The sequence below is a fragment of the Pantherophis guttatus genome, chromosome 4 (genome assembly GCF_059756535.1).
Source record: "Pantherophis guttatus breed Tessera chromosome 4, ASM5975653v1, whole genome shotgun sequence".
Classification (NCBI taxonomy): domain Eukaryota; kingdom Metazoa; phylum Chordata; class Lepidosauria; order Squamata; family Colubridae; genus Pantherophis; species Pantherophis guttatus.
Genome location: NC_142066.1, coordinates 100,932,195 through 100,946,959, shown reverse-complemented (window position 1 = coordinate 100,946,959; position 14,765 = coordinate 100,932,195). Strand labels below are relative to the sequence as shown.

Below are 14,765 nucleotides of genomic sequence, written 5' to 3'. Positions count from 1 at the left end.
TAGGAACTGGAATGGGACAACTTGCTGCAGCCAACTCGCTATGGCCAACTTGCCACAGCCATCTTGCCATGGTTAATTCACCATGGCCAACTTGCCACGGGACAACTCACCATGTCCAACTTGCCACAAGACAATTCAACAATTCAATTTAATTATTTATTTAAAATAATTAAAACATTATTTTAATTTTTGTCATTCACATTTCATTTTGTCCCTCCTTTGACATCCTTTCTTTAATTTTAATTTTAAAGAAAAACTGGGTTGTTCTAAATTGATGGCCAAAATTATTTAATATCTTTTAAACTGCTTTTAAATTTTATATGTTGTGTTTTACCGTGGCTGTTCACCGCCCTGAGTCCTGTTGGAGAAGGGCGGTTTACAAATTAAATAAATAAATAAATAAATAAATAAGTCTATTCCACCATTTCTTTGATATTAATGTAACTCTTGTCATGTAGCAAGTTGTCCCGCGACAAATAGGCCATGGCAAGTTGACTGCAGCAAGTTGTTCTAGACCGTTGTGAACAGCCCTTAGTTGCCACTTCTGATTATGTTAATATTTTTTTCTTAACTTGCATTACTGATCTTCAGTAACTTACTTGTAATAATGCAATAATAAATGGCATTGTTCCCAATTTTCAGTATTTTTGTTGAAACAACTAATTGATTATCTTCTTTGGTTGACAGGACAGTGATATCAACGCAATGGTCAGATACATGGAGAATATTGTAGATATCAATTCTGGTGGTGAGATAGCATGTTCTTCAGTTTGATTACAATACCAACAATTGGATATTCTTGACTTGTTACATAAAATGCTGAGCCAATGTTTTGTGCATGTAAAAGAAACTTGAAGTTGTTTATCCTGAACCAGAAGTAGTCAGCCTAACATAAAGACTCCTTAAAAGTTCAATACATAGTAGATTTACTCTCCCTTGTTGGTTAACTTTTGATAGAATTGAAGAAAAGGAGTTGACTTTTGATTTAACCTTGTTCAACATAACTCATCAGTTGGGGATGGGTGAGTAGAGAATGGGGAGAATCTACAAAGAAAAATTATAGTTGATGGCCGAGGTCTTATTTAACATCTTGACTTTTGGTCTGCCCAGTTTATCTGTCCTAATAATGCAGCAGGAACACGTCTATTGTTTTAAAAGGAGGCATTTGAATGCATGCCTGCAAGGAAAGTTAAAAAAAGAAGTTTGAATACTGGTCGATCACCAGGACCAGAGAGCTACTCTTCCAAGCTTTCAGACTCATGTGGAGCCCAACATCAGGGAGCTTTTCTACTGGAATATTTATTTATTTATTTATTATATTTCTATACCGCCTTTCTCTCGTAGGAATATGTGCTTTGGGCTATTCTGTGAGTAATATTTATGTGGCGCCTTCCTATTGGTTGATTGGTTTGTTGATGGCAGCCATCAAAACATTGGAAAAACTATAGTTCCACATAGGTGATCATTCCTTTTTATTTCTATGTGATCTAAACTCTAGTTTTTAAAGGAGAAAAAAATCATATCCTATATTATCCCACAGCAGAACACAAGATTCTACAAAAAGGACTCAACTATAGTACAGGTGATGCGAATCACCTAGAATTTTTTTTGCAGCCTTAGATGGGGCACTTAAAACCACCAAACCTGCCACAAAGCTCCAAGAAAACATTAGACAAAGCATCATTCCAGAGATTAGAAGAAGACAGGAACAGAATCAACTTACAACACGGTCATCCCATGTCAAGTGGTCTGATTTCAGGAAAGTGCCCAGGTCAATTATCATTGATTTTGATAAAATTTGGTGTGAACATGCACACACGTCCCCAATGAACATTGGTAAAGTGTTGTTTGCCGATGCAATACTTGCGGAGATATAGTCATTTGTATGATCCCATACCACAGTCTTTTACAGTATGACTCTGAGATTTCAGCAACTTTGAGACATAATATCTCTGATAATATTTTGTTGAGAGAAACAAAACATGGCCATCTTGAACAACTTGTTGTGCTCTATTAAACAAAATAATAAAAACGTTCTCATGAGCGATCTCCACCTAGATAATTGGGAGCAAATTTGGCCGAAAACGACTGTGGCACGAAAAAAGGGTAATGTTTGGCTTCTTATATCTCTGGAAGGAAAGGTATGAGAAATGTGAAACTTTGTGCATAATAACTTAGCAACACAAGGTTGTCGAATATAAAATTTCAGTCTCCTACTGCTTTTCAATACTTCACAAATTGAGTGTAAAGTTGACAGTTTGCCAACTTTGCTCCAAATTATCTAGATGGAGATCGCTCATGAGATTGTTTTTATTATTTTGTTTAATAGAGCACATCAAGTTGTACAAGATGGCCAAGTTTTGTTTCTCTCAATAAAATATTGACGGAGATATTATGTCTCAAAGTTGCTGAAATCTCAGAGTCATACTGTCGAAGGCTGTGGTATGGGGATCATACAAATGACTACATCTCTGCAAGTATTACATCGGCAAACATAACACTTTACCAATGTTCATTGGGGACATGTGTGCATGTTCACACCAAATTTCATCAAAATCCATGATGGTCGACCTGGGCACTTTCCTGAAATCACACCTCTTGACATGGAATGACCCAACAGACCATCATCCTACCTGCAGACAAAGGCCGAACCAAGGTGATTATGGATAGAGCACAATGCCAACAAAAAGCAAAAGAAATACTGAAAGACAAAGAAACCTACATCCCTGTGAACACCAATAGAATACAAAAACTAGACAACCAAATCAAGAGAACCCTTAGTGACTTCACTAAGAAAGGCCAAATTACAAAAGAGAAACAGTAGCAGATGAGAAGCAACAGACCTATCCTCCCACTCTTCTACAGATGCCTGAAAATTCACAAACTGGCATACCCATCCATCTAATCATATCTCTACCAGCAAAAAAAAAATATCAAAAAACCTTGGGCATCTTACAAGAGGAAGACAATACTCCATTAACTCACCACTACAATGTCTTCAAACAACCAGGGATATGACTATAGATCAGTATGAAATCATAGTCTCATTTGTTGTCACAGCCCTGTTCATGTCTATAGGGGCAGAATTAGCCAGTGAATCCATGACTGCATTACTTCACAGTACACCTGACTTAATTGAGTACACAAAGATCAAAATAGCCAGGATTATGGATCTCATAAACCTCTGCTTAACTACATACTTCCAATTTGAGGCCAAATTTACCAACAAATTAAAGAGACACCAATGTGATTATCGATTCCAGGACTTATAGTGAAGGTCATCATGCAACATCTAAAAGGCATGCACTTGCACAAATACAACCTAAAATATGGATCAGATATGTAGATGACACCTTCACCATAATAAAAAGGACTAACTAGAGAACACCCAAAGAACCATCAATAATATTTTTAAAGGAATCCAGTTTACTAGAGAAGAAGAAAACAACAACTCACTACTCTTCCTAGACATCCTTATCAGCAGAGATCACAATGGCAAACTGAGAGCATATGCACCAAAGACAAATTCCTTGTATGTCCAATCACATTTGGCCAATAAATAATTCTTCTCTAAAGAAATGCAAATTTAGAGAAAAAACACCCATACTAACCAGGTGCTCCATTACCAAAACAACAACCCAACCTCCCACAAGAGAAGCTGTGTAAGGACTTTATTTAAACAAGCCCAAACATACTGCAGCAACCCAGAATAGCAGAATAAGGAAATGGAGCATCTATACAACACATTCCAACAAAATGGATACTCACACAACTTTATTAAAAAGTCCTTGATCACTCAACTCAATACAGCACAACCAACACAAATCCTAAAAAGAATTACACTGTCATACATCAAGAATATCTCAGAAACCACCAACAGACTACTACAACCATATGGAATCAGTGTAGCACACAAGCCAACTAAAACCCTTCAAAACATCCTAAGCAAACCAAAAGATTCAGCAACCCCAGAAGAAAAAACAGGAGTCATCTGCAACATTCAATGTAAGAACTGGAACAACCACTATGTAGGACAAACAAGCAGAAGACTGGAAGAACCCATCCCTGAACACCAATTGGCAGTCAGAAAAAATGACCAAAAAAATTAAATTTCACAACATATAGACAGATTTAACTATAGTCTCAATTGGGAAAATGTGACAATCCTAGACTAGGTCAAATCCAAAAATGCCAGGGAATTTCTAGAAGTCTGGCACTCTGACAAATCAGCCATCAATATACACATAGACATTAACAACATCTATAGACTATGCAAAAGAGACAAACCAACCAGCCCAAAAGAAAAACAAAAAGACCCAAGCACCTCTTCACCAGTAATCAGCACCCAGATTAGCATAGATTAACTCCAAGGTTAACTTCAGACCAATAATCAAGTAAACAATACCCCAATCAAGAAACTACCAAAGAGCCATCAGTAAACAGCCTAACCAAAGACTCTCCCCACCCACCCAGATAGGCAAGTCACCAGAATATAAACTGACAGCAAACAGCACTCCTTACTAGCACTGATGAGTTTACTTAATTAGGGTAGTGAAAGGTCTGCAAGAAAAGAAGCAAGTTCAGACAGGACCCATCATTTCAATCCTGAGCTTCAAATATTCTCTTTTATTGGTACTATATTATCTCTTATATAGACCAATAATTTGTATGTAATTATACATACTCATTATATTATTCTGTTTCAAAGTAATTAGTATTATGCAAAGTGCATGAAAAAGAAGCTTTAAGCCAAGAAATTAAAGATGAAATAAAATAAAATAAAATCTAGTTTACTAGATTCACATCTTTGCCTCCATCTTTCCACATGCTGATTCATTGATCTTGATTTGCTAAATTCTAAATTCTCTCTTCAGGAGATGCCATCAACTCCAGCTAAGACTCAGATTAAGTCACCAAGTTGATATTTTACCGTTTATAATACCGTGTTTCCCCAAAAATAAGATCCTGTTTTATATTGTTTTGAACCCTGAAATAAGCGCTTGGCCTTATTGCCATGCTCTCAAAAGCCTGATTGGGCTTATTATCAGGGGATGTCTTATTTTGGGGGAAACAGGGTAGTATATTTCTAACTTGGTACACATTTAATACATTTCCAGCAGCTTGAACAAAGCATAAGTCATATTAAATGTATAGTTTAAGAATTTTAAGTCCTATGTTGTTATGATACCAAAATTGCACTAAACATTTTTGAGTATTAAACACTCGTTTCTGTTTATGCAGGGTTAAAATTGTGGTTTCTTTTCATGTAAACCTTTTTCCAGTAATAAATACCTGAAATAGGTTAAATAATTTCAAGAAATTATTCAATCAAAGGAAATATTTATTTAATGTCTTTGGGATTTAAATATTGATCACAGATGGTGTTAGATAAGAGTCCCTTGGGAGTTGGGCGGCATAGAAATGTGACAAAATAAATAAACATGCTAAAGCAAGTTATTTCTATTCATTAACATTAATCAATGTGAATGTTCATGAAATATTAGATGCTTGAAGTTGCAATGTAAAGCAGTTTAGTTATAAAGAATGGTCAAATGATAATACTTTGTCTTCTCTCACAGGCGGTGGAACCATTAGGTTAGAATGCATCAAATCCATATTAAAGTTTGCAGGAAGTTAGCACCCACCCCTCTCCTAGAAGAATGTAATATTCTAGGAAATATTAAAAAGGCAGAATATTACATTTTCCCTAAAGGAGAAACATGTTTCTAAAGACAAACTGAGAGCCTCAGCTCCCCGCCCCCTCCAGCAGATATTTTGGTGACAACCTATCTACAAGACAAAGGCTGGGGCAACTTATCTACAACACAAAAGACATGGCCCTCAGGACATGATAGGATTAGCTCTCACTCAAGATCCAAATCAGGACAAAGCCATTAAGCCATACTAGGAATTGCCCAAAGCCCCTTCATTACATCATCACCCAGCAAGATTCAATCAGGCCTGGGACAACCTACAAAGTTCCCCCTGCATGGCCCCATGGGAGCCTGACAACCAATCAGAGTACATTTTTTTATACAAGAACAGGAAACTCCAAGGCGGGGTCCAAGAGAGGGTATAAATCTCTCTCTCTCTCTCACCCATGTGCTCTTTTTGCCAGGATCTCAAATCATGTGGTCCTGTCCACTATTAAACCATCTTTCCAAGCAGTCTCTATGTTTCCAGTGTCTTTCTTCTCACTTGGAACTGAACCCAGATGGACATTTCTTCCAACAAGTTTATTGTTTAAATAGTTTCAAAAGTTATTCTATTTCCAAACATACTGTAGGCATCATTTTTATTATCAGGCATGTTTAGAGAATGTAAATGAGTCAATTTCAAAATATTAAGGAATAATTTTGGCATTCAATTTGCTGATGAAAGCTGGAGAAATGGAAAGGAAAATGTCATTATTTCCTCTATTATATACAACTTAAACACAGATACATGCTGCTTACTTTTTGTTTACCCTTGGATAATGCTTTGGATCTGCAGAATGCAGACAACAACAAGCTGAATTAGATTCTGCATTAATTTATAGGAACTAGACGTTTCACTGAAGTGACTCCATTGGGACCTGTGAGATTGAGACCTCTAAATAATACTATGGCAACAACCAAGCTGAGACATATGAAGGAGTAAGTCAACTTATTTAAATGTTAACAGTAGTCAAAGATGTTGAAGTGTTTCCTTTACTTTTGGTTTGGTTTGCATCACAATGGAACAAAACCCAAAATAATATTCAGTGAACAAGTCCCAGATTTCAGTAAGTTCATTAAATTGTTGCATTATTATATTCTAGAATGCATTTTGAAGTTAAACATTTTTCATTTCGAAAATGTAATATTAGCTCTTGTTACTGGGTGCAAATTCAATAATCATTTGTAGTACTTGGCATTCAAGTTCAGAGAGCACCAAAGACACCCCCCCCCATTCAACCTGGAGGTACAAATATTCTCTTCTACTAATAATCCTTTTCTAGATATTAATTTCTAATCTTTGCTTATTTCTCTGCTATTCATGAAAGCAGCTTTCTCTGGCTTCTGTGTCATCCTGAAAAAAATGGTACCACTATTTCAAAAGTCACATTAACTTGAATGAGTTGATTCCTTAAATCAGTGGCATTATTTGATCAGAACCCCATCCCCACAAAGGCTGGATTGCTTTCACAAGGAGCAAATAGGTGCTGTGAATGTACTGGGTCAAAAAAAAAATTTTTCCTGAAGTTTTTTCCTGTAAATTTTCTACTTACAGTGTTTCCAGACGTGACCTACAAAAGACAGATATATTTTAGATATATTAGGGGAGCAAATTATGCAGTTATATGACATCCAGCATATTCCCTTTACTCATTTTATTGCTACATGACAAAGATCTCTGGTCCCTTTTAATTCTGATCAAAATTCTTCACCTGTAATTGTAGAAACGGTACAGTAATATGGTAAGTATTCTAGGCATACAATAAATTTGAACAAATCTAGTAGTTTTCTAACCTCATTCCATTCCTAAGAGGTCTTTAAGGGGCGTGCATAAGCGCACCAGCTGGCCTACTGTCCCTGTCCTCCTATCCCCATTTATTTGTATCCATCTCATGTATTCATAATTATGTCTATACTTTTATCTGTTATCTAATACATGCTTGATGAAATAAATAAATTTAAAAAATTGATGATCAGATCTGTAAATGCAAGTAAAAGTACATACTTTGTTTGTTTTCCCAATTCTGTTAAATATTTGGAAGCAATCATTCCAAGAAAAGTCTCTTATTAAGTCAATATCAATATTTCAAGCTGTATAAAATATATAAATGAGGATAGTGCCATTGGAAAATTATTGTAGGCAATTTCCAGTTTAGATTACACCTAGCATGCTCCCAGTCAAACCTATATTAAGATTAAGCACACAGGATAAGCATCAGAATTATTCATTACCTCTATCCATATCTATATGCCAAAAAGAACTTTTCAGAATCAAGCAGCATTATAAGTAATTAGCATTTCAGCTTTATTCCATATTTAATCCATAATTATGCAACAGAGATGGCAAATAGGAGTCCAGATTATCTTTTTACCATTGAAGAAACATTATGATGTACAATGATTTTTCCAATAATTCAGAGATAAGTGAAAATACTTATGAGTCTGTAGAAAAGAACAAATTAAAAATTTGTTCTTGAGTAAGGCTTCAAGATGTGTAGATACACTGATAGTTTGGTTATGTTGATTTCACTCAAGCATTAAAAATATGTTAATGCTTTATATAGTGGTCAAACTTTAAGGATCTTTTTAAAGCTTCAGATTTCATATCATAATAAAGACTTATTTTCATATTTTCAAAGTATACTTTTGGGCCTATTCATTAATTTAGTAATTTATTGAATGAAAAATTTATTGAGAATTTTTATTTGCTGCCATTGAAATCCTGGCAAGAGTTGGTTTCCATTAGAATATAAAGTTTTATACATTTTCAATGTTTAAGGTGGTAAGATATGTTAGGACATTGTTGGTAGGAAATTTAAATTTGAATATATTAGCTCTTATAAGCATTTGATTTTAAAAATGGTGCGATAAAACGTCTTTGGGAAAATATGGGTGAAAATGGAATAGTTATTTCTAATTAGATACTTTATAATGTTTCTTGAAAAACTTTTGAAAGATTTGCTCAGGATTCAATTTAATTCTAAAAATTGAGCTTCAATAATTTGCTTAAAGTATTATTATTCAATGAGTTATAGAAAAATATGCTTATTTTTTGCTTTTTCCAGTATTTATTTTTAACCTTTATTAGCATGTATTATTTAGCTTATATATAAATAGTTATATATAATAGTTTCCCCTTCATGGATTACTGCCTTGTTGTGGTGAAGAGGATTGCATAGCTCAATGAAGCTATGAGCTATGCCATGCAAGGCCACCCAAGACAAAACATGATCCACTAGAGAAGAAAATGGCAACCCACTCCAGTATCTGTCCTGTCCCAGCTACGGACCCCAAAGAACACAGCACATACAAATTCTGTACAAACCTTAGTTTTACTAAATTAAATAAGGTTTTTTTCCAAACAAAGGCTGTTAATTAACTTTCTTAACAGTCTACAAGAATCCAAAGAATAAATAATCTTAATCTTACTATGGTTGGCAGAAAGCCCAGAAGCAATTTGCAAAGAACTAAGATCGAGGCACGAAGGAGAGTGAACGAAGTTGTTCCAATTGCTTCAGTCAGCATTCTTCCTTAAATAGGCTAAGGGAGTGGCCAATTAGCCCCAAGCCTTACTTTCGAGGAGACATCCTCTTGAGGAGCCACTCCTGTCTTTTGGCAGTTCTGTGCGCCCATGCATCAAGAAGAGACTCCTCCTCTTAATCCTCTTCATTTAAGGGAGCTTCTGGAGGTTCTGAAGGCCCTGGCTGAATCCCCGCCTCTGGCACTACATCTTCTCCAGCCTCATTGTCCGACTCGAGGGCCAGCTGCACAGGCTGCTGGCGCAGCACCACACCAGTCGCACAGGCTGCGTATGGGCCACAACACTATCCCTCACTGCAGGGCCTTTCCCCCAACTCTGTCAATCCGGATGCGGTCAGGACGGGAACTGCTCGTGAAAGGTGCGTACAAGATCTGGAGCATGAACAGAGGTTGCATCCTCCCATGTGAAGTCCTCTGGCCCATACCCCTTCCACTCGATGAGGTATTGGAACCGACCCTTCAGCCACCAGGAGTCTCGAATGCTAGTGACTTTGTACTCGAGCGATTCATCTCCATCACGGGGCACCGGCTGAGGACGGTCAAGTTGGCAGAGTGGACAGGTAGGCCATTCGGGAGCCAGAAGGGATCGATGTAACACAGGGTGTATCCTCAAAGACCGAGGCAGGGTCAGGCAATAGGCCACTGGATTGATGACCACCTCCACAGGAAAAGATCCAATGTAACGATGGTCTAGTTTTCTGACTGGCCGTTCTGAGGGGAGATGCTTAATCGACAGACACACGCTATCCCCAACAGCCAACGGTGGTGTTGCCCACCGAGAGCAGTCCGTGACCCTTTTATAATCTTCCTTGGCCTTGTTGAGATATCGTTTCACCAGTTGATGAACGGCCTATAACTCAGTCAAGAATTCATCTACTGCTGGAACCGGGGAGTCAAGGGGCGTGAGCGGAAAGAAATGCGGGTGATAGCCCAGATTGGCTAAGAAAGGGGTGGTTTGAGTGGAAATGTGCTGGGAATTATTAAAAGCAAACTCCACGACTGCTAAGTATTCTGTCCAATTGTCTCATTGACAAAGCAGCACAGGTATTGCTCCAATATTCCAATGACTTTTTCAGTCCTGCCATCAGTTTCGGGATGATGAGCCAACGATAAGCAAATCTCGACATCTAAGGCCGTCATCAGCCCTTTCCAAAACTGGGCGGTGAACTGGGTCCCTCTGTCTGACACAACCCTATCCGGTAGGCATGTAGCCGAAAGACATATTGGATGAACATGCAGGCAGTGACAATCCGCGACAGGGTATGAAATGTGCCATCTTCGTCAACATGTCCACCACTACGAACACAGTCATGAAACCCGAAGACAGGGGCAAGTCCGTTAGAAAGTCCATCAAGATGACACCCCAAGGTCTCTCTGGTGTCGGCAAGGGCTGAAGTAGTCCTAGGGGAATGCCCGTGGCCGACTTGGCCTGTTGACAACGAACGCAGGACGTCACATAAGTCTGGACATCGTGACGGAGACAAGGTGTCAAGTTTCGAGGTTGTCTCGAATAAAATGCATTTCAAACAAAATCTTTGAAGAAAAAACTCCTATTTATTGAGCACGACATCCTAACCTGACTCCAAACAAAGCCAACATTGACTTCCAGCCCCAAAACCCTCCCTTTCCGTTACCCACTCCCCTGCACTCATTGGCCATCTTCCAAGTCATTCTACCTCTAATCTACTCCAGCTCAAAGTAATTCCCCCCTCCCATCTCATCTCCTCGGAAACATTATCTCCAGGGAAAATAAGTAGGTGAAAAGTCAGCCGTCCCTTTCCAGATGCCTTCGCTTCTCCTTCTTATATCAGCACTAGAGTAAATGCAGGTTGAAGTGCTGACATGAGGCCACCAGAAGGTCCGTGACACTAGGTTAAGGGTTTTAAACAGACTGAAATGTCCTGCCGCAGAGTTGTCATGGCACTGGGACAATATAAGACCCCCTAAACGGCCCCGATGGTACATAAAGTCTCTCCCGGTACCTGAAGAGATTGTCGGTAAAAGTCTAGGGAGAGTCGGGCCCTACTTCATGCTTCCGAAGATCGACGTAGGCGTCCTGCCACTGTGCCTCCCGGATCTGAACCTGTAGGTCAACAGGTTCCTGGATGGCAGCAAACAACTCAACTGGAAGAATTGTTCGAGGCGGAAGCAGGTCCTTGACTTGGGCATATTCGGGTTTCCTCGAGAGCGCATCTGCTCGTTGATTGCGCCCACTCAGAATGTACGTCACCTTGAAGTTGAAGTGGGTAAAAAAAAAGGACCACCGGATCTGTCGTTGATTGAGTTTCCGCGCGGTCTGCAGAAATTCCAGATTCTTGTGGTCTGTCCAGACTTCCACTTGATGTCGGGCTCCCTCGAGGTGATGTCTCCAGGTCTCAAATGCAGTCTTAATGGCCAGTAGCTCTTTTTCCCAGATAGTATAATTGCGCTCGGAAAGATTCAATTTCCGGGAATAGTATGCTCAAGGAAAAAGAGTACTGCCAGCCACATGAGCCTGGAGTAACACCGATCTGACCGCGATATCTGACACGTCCATTTCCACCACAAACGGATGGTGAGGATCAGGATGTTTCAGAATCAGCTTTTTCATGAAGCCTACTTTAAGTCCAGGAACGCCTGCTGCTTGGGGGTGCCCCACCAGAACGGGATTTTTTTCTGCAGGAGTCGAGTGTGGGGCACGGTCAAAGTGGCGAAGCCAGGGATGAATGTCCGATAATAATTGGCAAACCCAAGGAGTCGCTGACGGGGAGGTTGCCAACTTCTCAATGCCTCGACCTTGCTCCGATCCATCGCTATGCCCTCAGGAGAAATGTGAGGGCCCAAGAAATTGATGGTCGTCTGGTAGAATTGGCATTTCTTCAGCTTTGCATATAACTGGTGTTCCCGAAGCCGTTGCAAGACCAGACGGAGATGTTGGAGATGACTTTTCCAAGATGTCAAATAAATCAAGATGTCATCGAGATAAACCACAACAAACTGTCCAAAAGATCCCGGAAAATATCATTCATAAAATGCTGGAAGACAGCGGGAGTATTGGTTAATCCAAACGGCATGACCATATATTCAAAATGGCCATACCTGGTGCCAAATGCTGTCTTCCACTCATTCCCTTCTTGTACCCGAACCAGATTGTAAGCACCGCGCAGGTCCAATTTGGTAAACATGGTAGCCCCCCGAAGTCCCTCTAAGAGTTCAGGAATCAAGGGAAAAGGATACCGGTTACACACCATAATGGCGTTCAGCGTACGGTAATCGCAACACAGATGCAAGTCTCTGGTTTTCTTTTTGACAAAGAGGACCGGAGCAGACAAGGACAATGACGAGGGGCGGATAAAACCACGGGCCAGGTTTTTATCCACAAATTCTCTTAATGCAGCCAATTCAGGGTCCAACATAGAATACAACCTTCCTGCGTCCGGGATCAAAGTCAATGGGACAATTGTACGACTGGTGTGGGGGCAATTGGTCTTTCTCGCTAAAAACGTCCACGAAGTCCGAGAGGTCGGCCAGCAAAGATACTGCAGGTGGACCCTGCACCTGGCCTGCGCAGACTTGGCGAGTATGAGCCACACATTGCAGGCTTGGGAACAACATGAAATTCTGAGACTAAAGGATGTGTGGATCATGAGTCCGAAGCCAAGCCAGCCCCAAAACCAAAGGAAAATGTAATCCAACGTGACATAAAATTGGATGGCCTCCTCATGCTTACCGATGGTCAGATGCACGGGTTGAGTAGTGGCCTTAATCGGCCTGGACAGAAGCACCCAACCATCAATAGTCTCCATGACCATGGGAGGATCCACAGGACTCAGGGGAATGGCAAAGTGGTTAGCAAACGCCTCGTTCATGAAATTGGTTGTCGCGCCGGAGTCCACCAAAGCATGAGCCGGGATTCCTTGGGGGTTATTGGTAATGAAGACTTTGGTATTCAAAATCAAATGACGAGGGGGTCTGGAATCCACCTCCGCAGGGCATGAGCTGGTGTTGGTACGTGCCGGACCCAGGGTCTCCCCTAGATCAGGCTCTGGCCATTTCCCAACAGGGTAGACTGTGACTGTGGTGCAGAGCCAGGAGCTGATGCCCCATGTCGCTTCTTGGGGCAAGAGTCGGCGAACTGTCCAGGCTCCCCACAATATAAGCACAACCCCCCTGCCCGTTGTTTGTCCTTCTCAGCTATGGACAGGCGTGGTCTGGCTGCACCGATTTCCATGGGCTCCTCCCTTGGAGCCAAAGCCTCACGTACAACTGGGTTCACACGGGGTTCCTGGTGGGCATGACAAGACGGCCGCCGCTGTAACCTCGCATCAATTCTGAGGCACAGATGAACGAGCTCATTAAGAGTCGGAGGAATGTCCACTCTAGCCAACTCATCCTGTAACGTCTCTGACAAACCCTCCTGGAATACATCCAAAAGTGCTGCCTCGTTCCAGGCCGAATCCTGACTTAGCAAACGGAATTCGCTAATGTATTCCTGTAGGGGTAGCTGGCCTTGCTTCAAGGACTTCAACCATCTGATGGATGTTTGTGCTTTGATAAGGTCCTCATACATTTGTCGCAAGTGCTCACAAAACCCCCGAAAGTCATTAAGCAACGGACTGTTCTGGACCAAAAGGGACGTGGCCCAACGAGCTGCAGAGCCGGAGAACAGGCTGATAATGAATCTGACTTTATCTCGGTCATTGGGAAAATCTTCAACTCGCAAACTCATAAATAAATTGCATTGTCCAAGGAAAGCTGGGAACATTTCCAAATTACCAGCAAACTTATCTGGCACAACTACCGGGCAGTTTCTCCGAGGAGGAGGAGCAGATGAAGCCATTTGGGCTTGAAGCTGAGCCAGCTGGCCAGTCATCACAGTTAACTGCTGCCGAAGCTGCACATTCTCTTCCCTCAGCTGCTCCATCTTAATCAAGGTTTGTGTGTGTGTTTTCAGGCAGGGAACAAACTGTTCTGCCCCAGCAATGGACCCCAAAGAACGCAGCACACACAAAGTCTGTACAAACCTTAGTTTTACTAAATTAAATAAATTGTTTTTTTTCCAAACAAAGGCTGTTAATTAACTTTCTTTTTTTTAAAAAAAAATAAATTTTATTAAGTTTTCCAAGTTAAAATCAATATAAGACAAAAACATTGATTATACATAAAAACAAAAACCATACATTCCCCTCCCTCCCCCCCCATTCATAACACTAAACATACAAACACGTCTATCTGTTTATTGGATGTACATGGCAGCTGTCCTTCTTATACTGCGAGACTCCCCCCTTTCGCAGGCCTGGCCCTCCACTCTATCGAGAGCCTACCTTGATGATGGGTTTGGAATCCCAAGAGGTGGCATGTGGCGAAGAGGGGGCTGAGGGGCTTTTTAACTTCTTTTTTAACCAAAGTTTTAAGGAGTTTTTTGGGGGGTAGGGTTGTGGGTTTGGGGGATAACCCACTGAGGGGGATAGGGCAGCCGCTGGAGCTTTGGACCATGTCATGCCTTTGCGGCCTCTGACCTGCCGCCAATCTCACTTAGCTCCCTGGTTC

General features: G+C 40.6%; 1 protein-coding gene across 3 annotated transcripts in view; it reads left to right on the top strand.

Annotated features, from left to right (window-relative positions):
* NEK11 (NIMA related kinase 11) overlaps window positions 1–14,765 on the top strand; it is a 370,526-nt gene that overhangs the window by 319,683 nt on the left and 36,078 nt on the right. For all 3 annotated transcript variants that reach the window (XM_087894213.1, XM_034403974.3, XM_087894214.1), the window contains 2 exons: window positions 688–748; window positions 6,539–6,635. In XM_087894213.1, the coding sequence (XP_087750339.1) occupies window positions 688–748; window positions 6,539–6,635 (158 nt within the window). The remainder of the gene's footprint in view (window positions 1–687; window positions 749–6,538; window positions 6,636–14,765) is intronic.